This window comes from Diplotaxodon limnothrissa, linkage group LG5 (assembly GCF_057381915.1).
Source record: "Diplotaxodon limnothrissa isolate DT_005_m linkage group LG5, D_limnothrissa_male_GT1.1, whole genome shotgun sequence".
Taxonomy (NCBI): Eukaryota; Metazoa; Chordata; class Actinopteri; order Cichliformes; family Cichlidae; genus Diplotaxodon; species Diplotaxodon limnothrissa.
In genome coordinates, this window is record NC_140600.1 from 7,338,732 (window position 1) to 7,360,903 (window position 22,172).

The following is a 22,172-nucleotide window of genomic DNA, read 5'->3' on the forward strand; positions in this document are numbered from 1 at the left end:
GAATTACTGACCACGGCTTGAGTTCTGCTCCCTGCTAGATCACAAGGAGCCTGCAGATAGCCTCTCCTCTGTGCTTTTTTCTTTCTCTTTTCTTTTTTCACACTTTCACATCGCTCCGTCTCTTCCTCTGTGTCTCTCTCTTTTCTCAGTCCGTCTCATTTGAGTCGGGCGTCTTAATTGGCATACCTGCTCGTGGCAACCGCACCGCCAAAGCTGTGCGCTCAATGCATATTCTCACACAACCAGTTTATATGTTGAAATAATCTCCTCTGTCACTCCCTCTGTCACACACACACACACACACACACATTCCACAGCAGATTTAAATATTTCCCGGCGGGGTTGGAGGGTGAACAGAAATAGATCTAATTCTAAATCAGGACTAGAGCTCGGCTCAGGCAGCCACACCACCCCCCCCTCCCTCTCTCCCTCTGCTACAGCCAGCAGCTACAACACTTGCACTCCAAAAGAAGAAGAAGAAAAAAAGAAAGTTCAAAGATTTGCTGTGAGTTTTACCAGTGAAATATACTGCGACAGCGTGAGAAGAGCAACTCTTCCCTCGCCAAACCCCGCGCTGTTCATCCACATCAGCCTCAGTGCTGAACACGGGGAGACAAAAAGAGCTTTTTAGTTTCAAAGATGCTGATAATCAGACTTCCTTTATTTTTATTTTTCAGTTTTATTTTGAAGCAATAACATTAATAAAAAGCAGATTTAAAAAACGGTTCATTTGCTTCACAGAAACTTGACTTTAAAAAGATTTTGGACAGTTTTAAGCTGTATGGATTTTCCCGTTCCGCCTCTTGGCTGCTACAGTAGCTGGCTGCGGGCGGATTAAAACTGGAGTTAAGATACAGATCTGGAGTTGATGAGTTTCTAGCTGCCTGTCTGTCCGCCTACCTGTCTGTCTGTGATGCCGTGTCTGTGTGAGTCGGGCCTGATTCCAGAGCGGTGATAGGATAGGTCACGGCCTGCTGGCTGCCTCCAGCGGCGCAGGAGAGAGAGAGAAGGAGGAAAAGACAGAGATATGGAAAAGAGGAGGACGGCAGGGGGAGCAGGTTGAAGGAGAGGGTGTGTGTGTGTTCATGTGTCAGGTTGTGTGTTTGTGATGACGGTGTGTGAGATAAGGCAGAATGGGGGGGGATAAGATGTGCTGAAGGCTGGATAAGCTGCACCTGGTTTGAGAGAGAAAATAAAAGATAAGAACACACAAAGAGAGATGTGGGGAAAAGGGGAGGTGGCAGGTCGCAGGAGTGTGTGTGTGTGTGTGTCTGTGTGTGTCTGTGTGTGTGTGTGTTCATTACTTTATGTAGAATTTCAGATTAACTTGTCACTTGGTTTACCAAATTTACAAAGTTCAGCTGGTTTGCTAATACACCACCTTCGCTTTTCATTCAGTTTTTTCCCCACTATAGACTGTCTCCTACTTCTCCTCGCCCGCAGTCTCCCTCGCTAACCGCCCTCTTCCTCTTCACTCTCTCCTCTTTCTCTTTTTTGACAATGAGCCGACAGCAAAGAACAAAAGAAGACATAATACATGCAAGCCCTCCTCTCTCTGCAGTCAGGAAGGAGAGGAGGAGGAGGAGGAGACAGGAAAGAGGAGAGAGGTATGAGTAAGGCGCAACATGCAAGGCAATTGTCGTAATCAAATTATATAAAATAAAAAAGGAATAAATAAAAATAAGCTGTGTGGTTGCTCCAGAAATGTCAAACTTATGAAAGGAAGGTGAATCAGTGGGTGAGTTCCTGGATGTGAAATGGTATTAAAAAAAAAAAAGAGTTTTATTCATGATCACAGACCAAAGTTTTCAAAATGTGCAGACAAACAAGCCTTCTGCTGTTGTTCTCTTACTGACTTTCTGCACTAATAAGACAAGGTGACATTGAAAACAAAAACCCTCAGGTGACTCTGTGCTTCATCTCTTACCAACAACTGTTGAGCCGTCCTGTTTCCAGACTCTCTCTGTTGTCTTTAATCTGGACGCAGCGACCTGGAACTGCACTCGTAACGTATGTTTGGACCATAATTAGTTGGAACCAAGAGCAACGACCGATCACTTCAGAATTTAAAGTGTGCTGTTTAAAGTAATATCTCTTCTACTTAATTTAAAAACAAAAACAAACAGTAGAGATGTTGGCAAACTGCTGCTTTAACCAGTAGCAGCTACATCTAAGTAGAAGTCATTTTAAGTTCATATAGTGAGATATTAGATTAAAGGTTAGTTCTTTACTTAATGAACTTTTAAGTAAAGTTAAGTAAACCTGAGCCTGGTTCTTCCTGTTAAAAGGGAGTTTTTCCTTCCCACTGTCACCAAAGTGCTTGGTCACAGGGGCTCATATGATTCTTAGGTTTTTCTCTGTATGTATTATTGTAGGGTCTACCTTACAATATAAAGCACCTTGAGGCGACTGTTGTTGTGATTTGGAGCTGTATAAATAAAATTGAATTAAATTGAATTAAAAATAAACAACACGGCCACATATGCTAATTTGTCGCATCTTTCAATAGGAGCTTAGGTGGTTTCAGTCGACCAGAATGATTACTTTTATTTTGTTCTTGATTCTCTTTGGGATATAAATTCTTTGGACTGTTCACTGTGATGTCGTTCTGGGTCTGAAACCCAGAACGACAGCGAGTTACCCGCTCCCTCCGCTGCTTCATCTTCAGTTGTATAAACTCCAACATTATCACTCATACAGTGAGTGCTGCAGTGTATTTCCCTGGTTAACAAACTGGTACAAATGTGAGGCTAATGCTCCAGTTTGAGCTGTTTTTAGCTAAAACAGTTGTAGCTGTAGTGGTTTCATATTTGTATTTTGTACGCTGAAAAGTTTGCTCAGCAGAGGGTTGTCCTGTGCTTCCCATTTGGCTATTATTGTCTGAAAGCAGGCTAGCGGCAAAGAATTCAGACACTGGAAAGAACAGACTGGACAAAAACTGTTGAAGTAGTCAGAGGAACCCCAAAGGTTAGCCAGATTGTTTGAGCCAACTTTTTCTTAGCAAATATGTTCACACACAACACTATTAATGTTACCAGCCATGCAGTTCATTCACATAAACAGTCTTTTTTTTTTTCAGCTCATTTGGTTTGAATGATGTTGACACAAAGGTGCAGTGGTTAGCACAAAACTTCCTTGTTCGAGACTGGAGGTGGAGTTTGCACGTTCTCCGGGTTCCTCCCACAGTCCATAGACATGCGTCTCAGGTTAACAGGTTGATATGGTCTCTCTCTAAGTGATAGACAGGTGACCTGTTTGGATGTTCACCCCATTATTACACAGATGCTTGTTAAAAATCTAACCTGCAGGAGTCCTGCTGCAGATATAAAGAGGAATGACTTAACCTTCTGAACTCTTTCATGGCATGCATTTTTAATTTCTCTTTGCTATTTGGGCTGATTGGGACCTGATGAATGTAAAAACAAAGTGTTACCAGACATTTTTTTTAACCTGATTTTTGTTTCTGAGAAAAATGAGATCCACATATGAGGACATTCATTTTAAATGTTGATAGATCAGTGGCACTATAATGTCCTCTTAAGTAGATATCAGGCCCTTGTAGAGCAAAAATAGTATTTTGATCTAGATAACCCAAAATGTGATGTCCACATATGTGGACGCCAGGTCCTAGGAGGTTAAGAAAGCAAAAGTAGTTACGCTTACATACAGATTTAACTGGCTAATTTGTGGATTGTCTAGCATCAACAGGATTGCACTGGTTTTCCCTTTGCCTTACTTACACCAGATAATTAATGGTTGCTGATTATTACACAAAATAGGACTCCACACACACACATGCAGTGATCACACCCGGCCAGCGATTTCAGCTGCGGTAATTAAAGAAGCGTTAGCAGTGAGTGAATAAAACATGCATCAATCCCTCTTCCCTTCATTCGAACCCCCTCCTCCATCTTTTTTTCACTGTCTGTTCCTTTCTGTTTCCCCCACCCTGATGTAATTCTCCGGCATCTTCCTTTCCTCCAGTTCATCTGCCCCCCCACCCACTATTATTGCGCTGCTTTCCTCATCTCCTTCCTTGTTCCTGCTCTTGCTCTTTTCTGCCCTCATTTCCTCCTTTATCATAGTCTCCCTCCTCTTACTCTTCGCCTCCTCCCATCAGACTCCAGCCTCTCCTCTCTAGCATTCCCCAGAGATGAACCAATGTGTGCAAGCTGTTGCAGCAGGAGCAGTACAGGTGTAGATAAAGCTATCGTGGTGGGGATGTGCTTGTCGTTTTTTGCACGCGCATACACACACACACACCTTGTAGGCACTGCAGGTGCTGCATCAAGATAAATGAGCCGTCATTAGCCAATCAGGTCAGCCGGTGGGAGGGCGATGGAATACCGAGAAACGAGATCAGCTAGTGGAGGTCAAGCCTCTGACAGGAGGGATGTGTGTATTTATGTGTGTGTGTGCGCTGCATGGTGAAAGTGAGAAGGAGGATTCCCTGATTAGATGTGAGCAAAGTTTTCTTCTCCTCCTGCTTTTTACTGCTCAAACTTCCCCTTCCTTCCTCTGTTACTGTCTCCCCCAACCCTCCCTCTCCCCACCAGCACTGCTCTGGGAAAGTTGAGCGTTGCTGAAGATTGTTGCACTGCAATTTGACGGCCTAATTGGTATCTGCGGCCGGTTGTTTATATCTTCATGGTGACTCGGTGCAGTGAAGGAGACAGCGATTGAGGAGGAATTTAAAAGCGTTTCAAAAGTCTTGTTTGCACCTCTGAATTTCTGCTGGAGGGAGAAGCTGATGTCATATTGTGTCTTCAAGCTCCAGGGGAAAGCCTAACTAGTTAGAGAGAAAGTCAGACTCACATATATTTTCATTAGAGCACCGTGATCTATGAGCGTGCATGTGCATGTATATGTTTGCCCTCCTAACATTTACTCTGGGGCTAATACAAATGGATTTATGCATAACGTGCTCATTCTCACAGCTAATGTGCTGCTGGGATGGAGGAAGGTAAATGATAAACCCCATGGAAAAAACCCTCTAATCTCACTTATTCTCTCCCTCTCTCTATGAATGTGTGTGTGTGTGTGTGTGTGTGTGTGTGTGTGTGTGTGTGTGTGTGTGTGTGTGTGTGTGTGTGTACGTACATGTATAAAGGGCTTTCAGGATGGCCGCTAGCTTTCTTTGATCACTAATCCTTTCTCTGGCCTGACTTTCTGTCCCTCGTTCTTTTTTTCCTCTGCCCATCTCTCCGCTCTCCTCTCATCTCCTCTCCCGCGCTCGCCTTGCCATGTCTGCATTGTGAGCAGCTTACAGGCAGCTATCTAGGACAGGGTGCCCTCTCTCTGTCTGTTTCTGACTCAGGGTAGTTCTCCTTTTCCCCTTCACCGCTGCTTTACTATTCTCTGATTTCTCAAGCATTAAAGATGCACTCCTTTCTTTTCTTCTTAAAGCACAATACATTCTGTTTATTTAGAGTTTCTGGTCCACGGCATCATTCCTCCTGTGCTTGCTGGGTATGGTGCAATGCTTTTCCTAGCACACCTCTGAGCATAAAGTGCAGCGCAGAGCAGGTGTTTCAATGGAAAATCAAGTGCACCAAAAATGTGTGTGAGTGTTAATATGAAGCACATTTTGCTAGCTTAGTGTGAGTATTTTTATCTGTTTGGCTTATCCTACAAAGATCAGTGGAAATAAGGATCAAAATTATTTTAACCAATACAAACTGATGGAATAATATAAAAGTACAAGAAGATGAAGAAGAAAAATACAGGAAATGTTCAAATAATAACAGAAACACAGTGCACTGCAGGGTTAACAGCTACCCCTTGGTAGGACCTACGGCCATTTTTTCGTCCTCGGCGTTTTTTAATATTAGGCCATTTTCACTGTGTTGAATAGAATATAGCCAAACCTCCCAACCCCTTTTTTTTTCTTTTTTTCTTTAGAATTGCCGTCTCCGTTTATTCGATTAGCTTAAGGTGGCTAAGCTAAAAACCGCCATCCACATGAGGTCCTAGAGCCATAAATCGCCCCATTGAAACCCATTATAAACGCTATTTTTCACTGCACAATTATTACCGTTAAACAATTAGCCCTTAGAAGTATTATGAAATGAGAAAATTAGTGTTTTGCAGTTGTTGCCTGGGCTCTGGGAACTTTAGTAATATTATCACTATTGAAAGGTTAAAACGAGACATCCAAATACAGGCAAACAGGTTTGGTGCGTTCAAGATTAGCTTGCTACGTGCTACAAATATGAGCAAACACATTCGATGTCTGAGATCAATAGAAAGACTGCAAAAACGCCACTGTTGAGTATGGAGTAAAAATTGCATTTTCTCAGGTCAGGCCACACATCTTAATAATTTTTTGAACAAAACTACATATTTTAGTTACTCTGTTGTAAGCTAACGTCATAAGCTAATTTGCTAAGACCTTAAGTTTAGCATTTTTTGCTCTATAGAAAACTAAAGACAGGACTGGATTTTGTCCTGTTTCCTTTCAGGTCATTGCTCTAAGAAGAGATACCTTTTTGGATAAATGGTGAATTAAGGTTTTAACCAATATATATGAACTGTGAGTACTGAAAGGACAGTTTTAACACAGTTTTGGCCTGGCAAAATAAAAGCGCCCTCTTTCATTTGTCTCCATTCATTTTCCTTATCCTGAGATCACTGTGACCTTTCTGTCCTCTTTTTTTCTTGCGTTCTCTCTCACTCGCTGTCTTTCTCCTTGCTCTCAGTTTCAGGTAATCTGTCCAACCAGCTGAGGCGAGAAATCTCTTGACTGCAGCGCACACAAGCAGTCTCTCTCTGTCCCTGTTGCTCTCTCTGCCTCTTGCTCTCTCTCTCACAGTTCACAGCTCATCTAAAGCTCCTGCCAATGCTCACAGCATTATTATTCACCATGTTCATAACTTTACCGAGGAGCCCTGTGGTCGGCCAGACAGTTGTAGTGCTACCGAGACCTCGTAATCTCACTGCTCTCTGCGCGGGCCTTGTTAAGCCTTATTCTCCACTGGGAACCTGGAGGTTATAATTATCCTACCTTGAGCGGTCCGGGAGCATCTCGATTGCTCTCTGTAGTTCTGGTGTCGCTCCAAGAAAAAGGCAACAGAGACTTCTACAGAAGGCAAGTGATAGCACAGAAGCACCAGCACTGGGGACGCTAAGCTCTAAATTGTGCTGTTGGTGAGTGCTGTTTCGACACCATCTCTTACAAGAACAACAGGACACGTCCGACCACACTTAGCTTTGACAGTAGGCGTATTTTCTATTAATGTTTTGTTGCTCCATGGGTCATGCTAAATATGTACTCTCCACTTTCTGGGAATCGAGGAGTTGAACAAAGCAGCGTGAAAATTGTATAAATATACCGAAAAAACGTCTTCTTTCTTTTGTTTGATTTTCTTAAGCTCAGTTGTTCTCTTGGTCTCTCCAGTTGTTTTGGGGAGCTAACACGCTATCGCCTGAATAACAGTGTTTATTAGAACCACAAATTCATGTGTTGTAGTTCTGCAGATGGGATAACTCCCACGCACGGACACATGGAGACTTTCTCTGTTTACCATCAGCAGGTCCCACTCCTGGGAGAAACAAATTCCCTTCTTGAACACCAAAACAATGAGCACAGGAACAACACCAGTTTCCCCGGGTACGTCGCGTCTAGATAAGACCCTAATGTCGGTCAGCCTCTACCTCTAGCCACCTCTTCCATTTGAGAAGCCTGCTTTCTAGAATCATGGCAAACTGACAGACTGAAATCACTTGCAATTATCCTCAAAGTAATCTGGCATTACATTTTACCTTTTTAGTTTCAATAAAAATCACCGTATCCTTTTTTAGATAGGATAGTTGAGTCAGATGTCCCCAAATAGCTGTTAGCTATTTCCTTTTCATCACACTTTAAAACAAATGTTTAAAATGACTCATGTATAAAACATTTTTTGGGCTAACCACCATGATGTACTGTTTGCAAAGTATTTTTGAAACTTGTCATTTCCCCAGACCTCTACAATGGTGGTGCAGTGCAAAGTTGACGTAGCGCGAAGGTAGCCGCAATAATGGAAAAGACGGCAGGTTGAAGTAAGCGATCCTTTACGTGCCAGAATATATAACCTGGTTAGTATGAAACGTTGGCGTGTTTTACTGTTTTTGGATCGTTTTTGATCTCTTGATTCAAACATAGACTTAAGGCACTTCCAATGTAGAAGTTCCTTAAACCTGCTTTCTTTCTTGTGTCCAACAAGATGGTTGAAAAGGAACTAAACCTGTTGTGTCGAAAACAGATCTTGAGCTGCCTTGCTCCATGACCTCAGTAAACACTTTCCTGAGTTTATTGTCTTGGTTGGTAGTTTCAAGTCTTACCAGGTTACCAAATGCATTATGGCAGCAATTCCCAAAGTCAAGAGTGCTGTGGCCCACTTAAAAGTCCCACGGGGCCCATCCGAGCTTCACTGTAATCAAAATACAAGAGAAAGTGATGTGTTTCCTTGAAGATTTTATTTTTAAAAACATTAATCGCTAATGCTACATAGTCATATTGCAAAGTGTCAAGGCCAGTCTGTGACCCACCTGCCACTGGGACACAAACTTCAATACAAAAGCAAAAAATTATTAGCTTTTATTCACTTTTTAATGAATAAATACATTTATATAAATTAGCGCTATTAGCATTAATCTCGTTAAAATGACGTTAACACCATAATCGCATTAATGCAGCAAATCTTGATTTATCGCGGCTCGCCCCGTGTGTGGGGCTGGACGTCACTAATGCGTTAACGAGCTAACCGCGCTAATGCGTTGATGCGGTACAGCCCCACGTACGGGGCGATCCGCGATAACTCGCTAACAGAGATTTGCCACGTTAATGCGATTATGGTGTTAACATCATTTTAACGAGATTAACGCTAACAGCACTAATATAAATATGTAAGTGAATTTCTGTTGTTACTGCGGCCCACGTGCAGTAGCTTCAAGGGCCACCAAGGGGCCCCGGCCCACACTCTGGTAATCGCTGCATCATGGTTCTCATTTTTTAAATCGTAGTCCCCTGTTTGTCAAAATGGACGATGAAGCAAGACACACTTTAGGCCTCATAGCTAGAAAAGTTACTACTGTATGAACATACAGTGTGTCAGTGAGTCCACCCTCGAACTGTCGGCATAGTTTGCAGAGGTTATTCCGTGTGACTTGTAAAAACAGATATTTTATGATTCTCAATTCAGAAGTGTAAACTTATCCTGTAGAAATGATGGATAGGTGGAGGAGCAGGTGAAGCAGTAGGATGGGTTTTGGTGTGTATCAGGAGGCAAAGATGTGTGTGTGGAGGGATTGAGGGTGAAACACAAAGCAGTGGCCTGTGGAGAAGAAAGAGAGCTCCTCTGTGTTTAGAAGTCAATAGGCTCTTTGTTCACTGATCCTGGGACACAGTTAGCCATGAGACACACTGACACTTCATACACACCATAATGTACCTGCGGACACACACATGCAATTTAAATACCTAAGCCCGAAAAGGCATTCCTCCATTTTCAAAGTAGCTGCTTTCCAGGTTTTAATCTGTCTACATACATATGCCACCCTTTATCGCTCAGCCCTCAGCTTTGGTGTCTTTGTGTTGAAACTACAGAGAAAACCATTACCTTGACTTTTTCTTTCACTTATCTGGGAGGGGGGATGCGGGGAGGGGTCAGTGGGTTTTTCTTCTTTTTTTTAACGAAAACTGGACAGAGGACATTTTGTGTGAGAACAAGAGAAAGAGGGTTGGGAAACAGAGAAGGGGGCAGGGCTGCAGGTACAGGTAAAAGCTTTGTGCAGGTACCAGAACCGAATACGTGAATTCAGATGGAAAAGAGAGCAGGAGGCGCTCTGTATGTTGGAGTCAGTCGCACAAAATGGCAGGAATTGGTTCTTCTGTGGCTTCACGGTGACCTGGAAAAGTGCATAATTGTAAGTATACATAAAAAATCTTCAGGTATTTCTCTAATTTTGTGTTATCTCTTGAGCTGTAAAAGAGGAACTCGTGACTTTCAGGAGCTATATTGTGTTTCTTCCTAGTTGTGCAACCGCGACTCATTTCGGGCAAATATTCAGAAACAAGAAGATGTTTCCTTTTAAATGAAGTCTCGCGCATTCAGTTTGGCATTGCATTTTTTCTGTTATAGCTATTTGGTTTTTATGAAAAGGGGATAAGGACATTGATCTAATTACACTTAACCTTAGATGGGTTGCCTGTGACCCGGTGAACCCCAAGAGGTTAATAATGTGTAAAACTTTCGATGAAACGAGTGCTGTGGAATTCAGGGTTTTTTTGGCCATTGCCGAGTAGAGCTTCTGGTTCTTGCACCAGTGAGAGCAGGTAAGGCGCTTGATGGGAAATGTTCTGGATGGGAGGTTTCTCGGTGGCTACTTATTTTCCATGAGAAGAAGTCAGGCACGTGTCAGCACGAATCACGCTCACACACAAGGTTCCTGCTTTGTATGTATGTGTGTATGTGTCCGAAGGCAGGCCCGATATAAATAATGGATAAAGGTCTAATAAGTTTTCTGTGTTATGTCTCTGGGCTGTTGACCATTGGGATCAGCATTACGATTCCGTCACTCAAACTGTGGCACAACACTCGGCTTATCTGTGTTTTACGCACACAAATGCACACACACTTCCACGCCAACACTCCCACACGTCTGCGTACGCGCTCGCAAACACTGATCGCTTTATCTCATTGTCCAAACAAGAAGATAACAAATAAACCACATTGTCTGTTTCCACAGAGGATCTCGATAAGACACAAATCAGCTTACGCACACAGACAAACGGACATACGCGTAAATATCTACAAACAGCGCACACAAGGAAGCGGTGCGAGTTTTCACAGGGAATGACGGTGGTAAAAAAAACGGATTAAAACAAGGATGGATGACTTTGACATTAATCCCACCTGTTTCAAACTCTTTCTGAGTGACCCTTTTGCTCCATTTTCAAGCCCTGATACCTTTATCTCTCATTTCTTCTTATCTTTCCGGCACGTCTTTGCAGCCCTCTGACTTTCCTATTCCCATGCCTGTTGATACAGCAGGCTGCTGAAAAAAGAGGGGATTCCCCTTCAGTCTGAAAAGTAGCTCTTTGTTCACCAAACAAGGTACCACATACTTTAGATGTGATTGAGGTTATTAGCTGAATGAGTATATACTATTCTGCTGATCGCAGTAGTAAATATCAGAGAAATAATCTGACACTGATCTTTTCCAAGCACTTTTTTTTTGGCACATTAGCTACTTTTTCACATATACAAGACTACAGCTAACAGCAAGTTAGCATGGCTTAGCATAAAAAAACGTACATCACAAAAACTGATACCTCTGAAACTCTGAAGGGTTCCAAAGATTTAATGCAATCCTTTTTTGTCCTTTTATGTCAAGGCAGGTGTAAATAATTATTCTATTATGTATTCAGGTATCCTCATTCATTCGTATTCAGTGAGGCCCATCTCATAAGTACCTTCTTCTGCATCCCCTGACTGAACTGCAGCCAAGGCCTGGCTCAATAGATCGGCTTCAGCTGTATTTCTGCCATGCAGCAGGTACCATAAAAACTGTGGGAACAGGCACTAGTTGGAAACAGCGCCATAAAAAATGGTTGCACACACTAAACGTCATGTATAGAGAAATTATGCAGTTGAGTTGGATAATCTGAAAGAATTCATAAAAAAATAACAGTCAACTTACCAAAGCTGCTCAAAGACAGACCGAGCTGTGAGCAGAACTGAAGGTGAGAGAGAGTTTCAGCTATAAAGGCTGTGCTCGTGACGCTTGTGCCACAGCTCGTGATGCTGGCGGTAGAGCAGGTCACATACCAGTTAGATCAGCGGCCCCCAACCTTTTTTGCGCCACAAGCCGATTTAATGTCAGACAATATTTTCGCTGTGTAACACGTTGTGTAACTTTATTAGCAGCGTCCGCCTGAAATGCGGCAACAACATTGAGAGTAACATCCTCCTCTCTGCCCCTTAATGCTCTCTGGTCACTATGGTAACGCGTAAATATTTCTTTCAAAATAAGACGCACAACTACAACACGGGAAAAGACCCAGGGAAACCGAGTTAACGATAAAAACCCTGAAAACCATAAATTTCACACCTGAGTCTCAAGTCTCGCGGCCTGGTACCAAACGACTCACGGACCAGTACCGGTCGCCCGGGGGTTGGGGACCGCTGAGTTAGATCAATTATCAGATGGTGGGACATCTGGTGGTTCGACCCCTGGCTGCTCCAATCTGCATGCCAATGTGTCCTTGAGCAAGATGATACTGAACCCCAAGTTGCTCTCACATCCAAGTGTTAATGTTACACAGAAAGCAGTTAGGCATAGAAAAAGGTTCTTGTATGAATGAATGAATGAGGCGGTTTGTTTGAAGTGCTGTAAGTGCTCAAGTAGAGTAGAAAAGCACTATATAAGAAGCAGTCTATTTACCATATAGGACGACTATTAAATCTGAATTTAAAACATTCGCCTGAATGTAGGGCTGCCACGATTAGTCGACTAGTCACGATTACGTCGACTATCGAAATCGTCGACGACTGATTTAATAGTCGACGCGTCGTTTGAAGCTTTGTAAGATCACAAAAAACGCAGGGATAAGTAGTAGGATTTAAGAGTGTAATAACGGACTGAAACAGAAGATGGCAGCACTGCACGTACAAGGATGCCAGCTGCCGTTAAACCCTGAAGAAGAAGAAGCTGTGTCCCAGAATTCATAGCGCAGCCCAGCTCAGTTTCCAACAATGGCGGCAGCTAGTAAGTTTTAATATTACTCTTATTATTCTTTCTGGGTCACAAAATAAACGTTTAGCATATTGTCAGGCTTGAATGTAGCTGTGTAAACCTCAAATATCTGCTCAGTTTATCAAGACACGACATATTTTCAAAAGCGCTCCGACGTTTTCGGAGACGTCTGTTACCCACTAGCTCGATAGCTAGCTGGGGGCTAGGCTCACTAGAGCCGTGAGAACACCGGACTCCCGGCAAATCGTTTTCAAACCCACCGCCGTCTTTCGCTACTCAGGTTAAACATATATATAAGTCACTTAGATAACTTAAAAATGTTATTGTTTGGCTTTTTTTAGTATTTTATTTGTTCCTGAGTAAATCGGTTAGGCTGAGATTAAAGTTATAGTTTTTACACAGCTGAGTAAACGTCAAGTAGACAACTGATTATCAGAAGTGTGAGATGCTCGAGAATATACTCCGGTGTCCTGTTATATTTTAGATAGCAAGGAGTTTATTAAACTTCACCGAAACAATCTGCAAATTTCATTAAAATTTAATAAACTATCATCTTGTCTTTATTTTTAGTTAGCACCTTAAACACTTACAGCTGTAAGCTAATGATAGTTATATAAGAGCAGATGCATGTTGGTGCAATAAGCTGTACGTTTTACGTCCAATGGATGCACGATCTGATTAGTCGACTATTAAAATAATCGTTTGTGGCAGCCCTACCTGAATGAGATTGTGAGAAACAAAGAATAATAAAATTTTTGAAGATTAATAAATAAATTGCATTTTGTGGAAGACAACCATTTCAGCGCCTGGGACACCTCATGACATCCAAAAATACTAATATATGAAACCTTCTTACTAACCTTCTCATCATCTGCTGTAAGCCAGACCCTGACTTGTTCTCCCAGCATCTGGTATTGTTCCTGGTCAGCCTTTACAAGCAACACTAAATATCTCTGTTAACTTCAAAAGTTACTTCTAGTTAGAGCTGACTAAGCCAACGAACTATTTAGTTGTAGGGATACTTGGGCATATTACTGCCTTGTAATCAATAATTTACGAGTGAAACTTTTATCAGAGCGTTAAATAATTCAAATTCATCGCCGATCTACTTTTTTCACTAACAAAAGCTTACGCTCTAACCCTTGTTTGTTTCCCACGACGGCTGGTTCATGCACAGTGCCATGCTGTACTTTATGTGCATATTTGTGGACGCACGTGGGCTATTTTTTTATGCTACCCTCCCTCTCCCTTGCTCTCTGTTAACGTTGACTCATCCATTTTCAGCCAGTTAATAATTCAGAGGGTCTGCAGGCTGTATTTTCATCTATCTCATCTCTACACTTGCCTGTGAAAGAACCTCTAGAAATTACGCATCGCCAAACAAGACGGTGACTCCGATGGCTGGCAGCGTGGCTGGAGATAGAGAGAGACGGCGAGCCGGATGAGTGGGAGAAGAAGAAGAAGCAAAAGGAAAACAGGGGAGAGTGAGTGGAGAAGGCCAGGAGTGGGGGATTGGAGGATACATGGGAGACAAGAAGGATACGCAGTGGAGATGGGTGTCTCAGCACTGCTGTAAATCCTCTGCAGGGCCTTGTAAGCTGTCAGACAAGCTGAGGGTGTTAAAGGCATGTAGTGAGAGAGCTGCACACACAGACACACACACACTGCGCGTGCATCATTGTGTGGAAAGAAAAGTTTACTCTTGCTACCAGCGTGATGGCTCGCTGCTGTGTTTTATGGCTTTCTATTCCTATGTGATTTTCTCTGGCATGTCACATAGGGTCTAAAGCCATTGGGTACAGAGTGGGAGATCTGCAGACAAGGATTAGATGGATATATGGGATGGCAGTAAAGGGATAAAAGAAGAGCTCATGGAGGTTTAATAGTATATAGTACACACAAATGCATGCGCGCACACACACACACACACTGCATATGCCCGAGGCGTTTTTGTCTCTGCTCTCAGGCAGCCCAGAGCCCAGCTCAGCTAATTGCCCCCATATGAGACAGGTTGAATCAATCCTTAAACCACACACACACTCAAGCACACGCGTGAATGCAGACACTTCATGTTCCATCTGTGCTTGTGTTTTTGTCACCCACTCACTCCCTCTTGCACAGCGCACACACACACACACACGCACTCCCCAGCCAGGCCTGCTGGTGCTGCTGACTCAGGTTGGTATTTAATGAAGCTCTTAGTTTCACCTCGCGTCTCCTAATCTCAGAGCTCATTTGTGATTGGCTGCTCGAACACTGGCGAAAAATGTTAACGCTTGGAGTTTAGTGAGCCTTAAGACATGCGTGTGTATGTGTGTGTGTGCGTCTGTCTGTCCATCTGTTTGCGTGAGAGGGAGCCAGAGATGGAGACAGAGTTGCGCAGGGAGAGAGTAACTGAAGCGCAGACATGGAGAAATGTTGAAAAATATGAGAAGTGTAGCAGTAAAATGAGTTTTTCTCCTTGCTGAGTGACAGCGCTCAATAGACTGTGTGTGTGTGTGTGTGTGTGTGTGTGTGTGTGTGTGTGTGTGTGTGTGTAATGACCTACTGACTGAACCCCTGTAACTTTATCTACATGGAGTTTTTTCTTGCTTAATGGGCTGAACATGGTTTTCCGTTGGCGGTGTGTTGGCAGATCGTAGGGAGCTTTGGACCGTCCACCTGCAGGGAGCGTCTGTTACCAGATGGAGGCAATGTCCTAAGTATGTGTTAAACTGGTCTCTGGGCTACTGTTGCATGTGCTGCTGTTGGTCGCTCAGCCAGCCGTGGAGAAGAGCAAAGTCCTAACATTCAAAAAACTGAATGTCTGTCAAAAACCGCTGTCTGTGCTTTTCAAACTCTGGTTTTGATCTCATTCCTGATGAATTCCATGCACGAGAGCACGTTTGTGTAGACTGAAAATCTCTCTCTGTAGGCAAATACCTATGCAAATATACAGCAGCAGCATAAAACAAGTATAAGGCACTGCAAATATGTGGAGACAACCACATGCAGATATCTACACAGTCACACACGCTGCCTATTGTGATTTACTGAAATAACATCACTTGCACATCTGTACACCTTTACCATATAAGTGACGATAAATCTCAAAAGATTAAGAAGTTAATCAGTGTTTTTGCAGGTAAGATCATTTAGTTTTGGTCACACAGGAACTTCCATCAGTCGATTGGCTGTATCTCTTTCGTTTTGTAGAGTGAGTGTTCGCAGACTACAGCCAGTGCCGACCCCTAACCTCAACCCCTACCACTTGACAAGAAAAAAAGGCTCTTGTATGCTTAAAAAAAGAGGGTGATTTTTGTTAGTCTCTCGTCTTTCATCCATAATATCAGAGTCATGGCTGGTACACTGGACAAATTTACGACATTTATTTTTTTTGAACCAAGCTCGATTTTTGTTTGGATCCAAATAAACAGATCTGACCAGTCAGACCACTCGTAGCTTAAAATAAACCAGTCGTGAATATAAAATGATATGGAAATGGTTAAATATCTTTTAGATCAAATATTACCTTAGACACACAGCTGCTCCAGGTCAGTCAGCTCTCTGATATTATTTCGCTGCCTCCTCAGATGGGGTCCCAACTCTGCCAACAAGAGTTCAACCTGCCCCACTGATATCCTGAAATATGTATGAAAGTGCTCGTGATACAGCTTCATCTCCTGGATCAATCCATGAAACTCTCTCTGTTGCTGCTCCCTTGTCTCAAGAATGGGATGGGTTAGGAATCTGTTTCTTCCTCATCTTATTTGGAAACATTGGGACCATCTCATCATCTCTTGATGCCGTCTTAAATTTTTTTCTACGCTGCGTTTTTTGTTGTTGTTGTTGTTGTTGTTTTTTAAAGACAGATTTTCCACACACAAACATTGATAAATACTACAGGTTTTAAATGTAACCTCAACAAAAATGTGACTACAAAAAATTAACACAAACATAAAGGATCACTTTGATATTCTACGGTCAACTCAAGGTGCTTTATATTGTAAGGTAAAGAACCTACAATAATACAAAGAAAACCCCAACAATAAGAAGACCCTCTATGAACAAGCACCTTGGCGACAGTGGGAAGGAAAAACTCCCATATAACAGGAAGTAACCAGGCATAGGGAGGGACGCCCATCTGCCACAACCAGTTGGGGTTGAGGGGAGGAAAACCGAGTCAGAACATACATATACGTTCCATAATAACTAATGATAAATACAGAGTAGTGTATAAAGACATAAATGGCACATTACAAACACTGAAAGTGTTAAAGTGTACATTATCTTGTGAAACCCTCATTTGAACGTTCGGGCCTAAAGCTTACACCAGCTGACACTCGCTAAGAGGCGGCGTGCACCCTCAACAAATCAGCAGTCCATCCGCAAAGATATGTGTCAGTTTGTATCAGGTGGTTTTGAAACAGATTCACCAACATCAGTGTTTATGAACCAACGCACCTGCTTATTGGGACATAGACTTGCTGTGTTTTAAAATACTCTAGGGTTGGGCACCTTGCCCTCACAGTAGCCTAGCTATTGCTGATTGATTTTTGGCAGCCTTAATGAAAAAAGATGAAGTTCTAGACTACCACCAGAAAAAAACACACCAAATGTAGTCAGCAAGAGCTGCCAAATAGATCAATAAACACATACATACAAAAAAATTACCCAATTTGAAAAAATAACCCAAGTTTCTATGCATAAAAGATACCTAGAAGAATGAAATGACAATAATTATCCCCGTGTTTATTACTGGCTTCGACGAAGGTGTAAAAAAATATAATATGATCAAAACTGTAAATTTTGGTTGAAATAACTAACCTGAACAGTGAGTCAGTGAAAACAACTTTAATGAACATGGTTCAGAAATTGTCAAGTACAGCTGCAGCAAATTTGATGCACCAGCCATAGTTACTGAGTAAGTGATGGCCTTTGGTGAATATGCAGTGCTTGGCAGGAGTTTTGATCAGCTGTTCCTGGTCCCAGTTCAAGGACAGGGAGAACATCAACAACAATCTTCTACTTTTCTATTCCAGTGTGAATGCACACAGTATGAAAACAGTATTTCTGTGGGAGTTAAACAGTAAATACAGGCCAATGTAACACATGTTCTCCATGTGAGCGGGACCTTTCAAATGCCCATTCTTTGCCCTGATCTAAGTTATCATCAGTTATGAACCTGACACTAACCCTAATCCTTACTGTTTGCCATCATGTCATTTTTAAAAAAAAATGTTCTTCCAAGTGTTTGCTTGTCAGACTCATGACACTGACCAGCATCATCTTCCCAATGGTTTCTTTATTAATGGCAACACACCGTCTCCTCAAAACAGGAGACCAGACTGAGATCGCCTTCCTTTTCCTTCAGTTGTATGAGGGTAATGAGTTGCCAGGGTATTTTTTAAACTTACTGATATAGTGAATGCCAACTGAATGTTGCGTTCTCTCCACTGAAAGCCTGTCCAAGGTTCACACTTGTTTTACATTCACTCATTAGCTCAGTCCTGACTCCAGTGTCTTAGAGAGAAGCAGAAAAGCACTCTTTCTATATCCCCTCATTGCCAAGACTTCAGAGAACAATTAAAAGAACACAAACATGTGTAGGGTTAGTGTCAGACATCACTGGTGACGCCCTGGACCACACACGGCCTGATTTAGAAGTGGAAAAATACTTTTGGGACTAGCATCTTATTCTGCTCAGTAATGTGGTAGCTGTAGCGACTTCTATTTAAAATTAACTGTACGTTAATGTTGGTAAGTATTTTCACTGTAGAGATTTCATGTATTGAAATAGAAAGATTGTCAGTGATGAACCTGTATGCCATCATATCAATATTTTATAGGAGCACCTAATTTTATACATTTAAAAAAATGTTCTTCCAAAAGTTAACAGGCAGAGAACAAAGAACTGTAAAACTCATGTTTTTTAATTGGAGATAAAGTATCTGAATTTCGGGAATGGGACCATGCCTCCAAACACGCTCCTTCCGGTTCCCATCTATATATGTTCCCCAGTTCAGAATCAGAATCAGAATACTTTATTAATCCCGAAGGAAATTAGGCTTCTACAAGCTGTTCCTTCTCATTTACGTGTCCCACCCTCCCTCCACCTTTCAGTTCTTTAACTTCTTCACTTCTATTTAGTACATTGGGATCTGCCGGGTCTGGGAGCCACCGCCAGCCCCCTTCGAGGCCTTCCCCAAACCGCAGCTCAATTCACGTCCAAGCCATTCATCTTTATCTACTAAAATGCTGTCAAACCTAAAATGAGGATGTGGGCCCAGCGAGTGAAAATGCTTTTTGATTAGGGTCAGGTTCAAAGATAGAGTTGGGATTGTTTCCGATGATAACTTTGACCTCTGAGGGTTAAGAGCTTACAGGTCTGTGCAGAGCCTTTAGATCCATGTTGATTACAGTGAAATTTAATTTAGTTGGGGAGGCTCTCCCCATTTGTGTTCCAAGCATAAAAAGGATGCTAATCACTGAAGCATTTATTGTTTTAGATGGTACCTCTGCTTAAAGAGTCCACTGCACATAAAGAAATGTCCACTAGCTTAATCTTTGCTAAGTTCCATCCAGAAAACTGGCTTTGCCTGAAACGTGCATGAAAGGGAAGCTTCTTCTTCTATTGCAGATATCCATGTTTGTTCCAAGCAAAAGTCCTTATCATGAGCACTAGATGAAAGAGGACTGTTTTAATGCTTTACCTATTCTTCTCTCTCTCCCCCTCTTCCCTCTGTGTCCATTCACAGGTTCACGTAGATGCGGTGCATCAGATAGGACATGCCCTTCACCTGCGCCTGCTTCTGTGGCCTTAATGGCTTCTGCCGCAGACGGAGGAAGAAGAAAAGTGATCAAGTGGAGGATGAGGAGTGTGAAGAGGTAGAGCAATGGAGGGATCAGGAGACACAGGTGTGACAGCATTGCTGTCAGCCCAGCTGTCTTCGCCTTTTCTGTGGGATTTATCCCTAATGGACCGAAATGTGTGGCCTGGGTTATCACTGCTCAGGACAGCCTCCACTGTCTGGTATGCTGCCTGGCGACATTATAACAGAGATGGTAAAGGGGGTTCAACGAGCACAGGCTTTTATTTAAAGTTAAAAAAAGAAAAGAAAGAAAAGGTGGTTTCGAATCAGGTACTGTATTTTTCCCAGAGTATCGGTGACTAACACTTCTTCTTTTGTACTTTTTAACCTGGCTAAACTCAACAAGCACAAGGCTGTCTTGAGCCACGCTCTTCAAGTTGAAAATAAAAGCCTGCGAACTCCTCGCTCATGCCCATTACACATCCCTGCAGCACTCTCATTTCTCCCTTGGCAGCTGACTGAGAACTTTGCTTTTGCTGATGTGATTCCAAAAAAAGAGAAAAAAATCGTATCTGTTTGATTAATTTCTTGCCATAGCTGGCGTTCCTCACAAGGTGCGAAGAGGCGATGGACTCTAGAAATCCATTATTTTTCTGAGTCGCACTCCTCACCGCTCCTCCGCGGGGGCTGAATTAGAGCCAAAGCTCGACTGAGCTCTGCACCTCCTCACCTACCTGCTTATGTCAGATCAACTTAGTGAAAACTTCAGCTGAGTGAGAAAGTGTGCAGTAATTTCCAGAGTCACCCATGGAGGGCCGGAGCCCATCTCGGCTTTTCACGCTGCGCTGGGCTCCATCTAAAGCCAAGCAGCTGTCCAATCAGCAGCTTAGCTGGAGTGTGAAGATAGGAGTCAGGGGTCAGAGTGAGCAGCGGAGTTTGGGAGAAGTCCTTCCGCTTACGGCGTAGCATCTCTGTCTCATTAACAGGCAGACGAGTAATTACAAACACACGCACACATGGATGCAGACCCATCAATTAATGTCCCCCATTGGGAGAGGAGTGTCTGTCCGTAAATGCCGTTGCGGTGCTCTTCCAGCTGTCACCTGTTTGAGTGTAGGACTCTGCGAGTGTTGTGTGTGTGTCTGTGCTTCTTCTTGGCTGCAACAATAGCTTTTCAAAGCTGAAACAAGTGGTTAAGATATCTGTTCAGCCACTACAGTACAGCCTTTCCAGAATGCACATGGAGACACAAAGACAAAAGACACACACACGCACAGGTCTCATTAGCATGTGTGATTATGCATGGCACGTCCAGTCAGGCAGTGGAGATGTAATTAACCTTTTCCAGCAGGAAACAGATGCCTGGATGTCACACACAAACACACATGCTATGGCACACATACACACACACTGACACACACACACGTCTGCTGTCAGGGAAACAAAGCCAACGTCATGGTGTCACGGAAACAAAGCCCCAAAAGCGCCGCCTGGCACTCTGTGATAATCCCCTCACGCATATTTACATTCAGGGCTTAGAATACGCCTCAGTGCCGCCGTCTCCACCCCCTGCTGCACGCTGTTTCGCCCCCCTCCCCAACTTCTTCGCTGCCATCCTCTCTCCCCTCTCCGATCTACCTTCGGGCCTTCCACCTCATTCGCCCGAAGTCCTCCTGCTATCTCTCCCTCTGCTCCATCTTTCACTCGTCGTGTCCCGAAACTCTCTCCTTGCTCGGATTCATCTGTTTATTATCGGTGGATAGTACATGGCCTTGCATGGCAGCTCCCATAGATTAGCCCCCACCCGTCTCTCTTTCTCTGTCTGCGAATATCAGGGATTCCTTCAGGCGGGCAAAAAGCTGCTTTACGACAGATTAATGAACGGCCCTGATTGTGTCTGTTGGTGTGTGTCTACGCCTGCATGGAATAGATTGTCTGTTTACTCATTCTCCTGCTACAAGCGGCGAAATGAGACAAAGCTAAAGCCATTTCACAGTGTAGAGCACCTATTATGATTCACTGTGTTACGACGCAGCCCTAATGAGAAAGAGAGAGAATGAGAGGAGGGACGATAGCGGAGGAAGAGAGAGAAAGACGGTAATGAGAGCACGAGCTGGATGCGTGTGTGTGTGGAGGGGGGGCTAATGCTAGACAGAGCAGTCATGCTAATTGGCTACAGTGGATAACTTTCTGAGGTGGGGCATGAGAGTGTGTGCGTGTGGGGGGGGAGGCAGCGAAAAGAACAGCCTGATCTGTCGCCGTTGCACTCGTTTAACTCCCTCCATTTCACCTCTTTAATGAGAGGAATATTCGCTCCAGTAATGGAGAAAGACTTTAAATTGGTAACGATTTGTTGCTCACACACACACACGCATGCACAGAGGTGGTACGATGTGGTGGTGGGGCAAGTGAGGATGGGGTGGGGGTAGGGCTGGAGGGTGAATTGGCACTGGCAACGGTGTGTGTGTGTGTGCGAGCATGTTCTCCCTCAAGCACCACAACCCCTTTATGGATCATGGCAATTTTCGGGGATTGTAACTCAAGGACAAACAGCTAAAAATAGAGGGGTGGTGCATGACTCCTGCGAGAGCGGCGAGGGGGAGGGCGGGTTGTGGGAGGTGGTGAGCGCGCGGGGACGGCGAA

At 43.3% G+C, this 22,172-nt stretch overlaps 1 protein-coding gene across 1 annotated transcript; it reads left to right on the forward strand.

Annotated features, from left to right (window-relative positions):
* The first annotated feature begins 19,506 nt into the window (after positions 1–19,506).
* blacat1 (BLACAT1 overlapping LEMD1 locus) lies at positions 19,507–19,641 on the forward strand. The gene has a single exon (XM_085353726.1). The coding sequence runs from the start codon at positions 19,507–19,509 to the stop codon at positions 19,639–19,641; it is 135 nt and encodes a 44-aa protein (XP_085209852.1).
* The last annotated feature ends 2,531 nt before the right edge of the window (positions 19,642–22,172 follow it).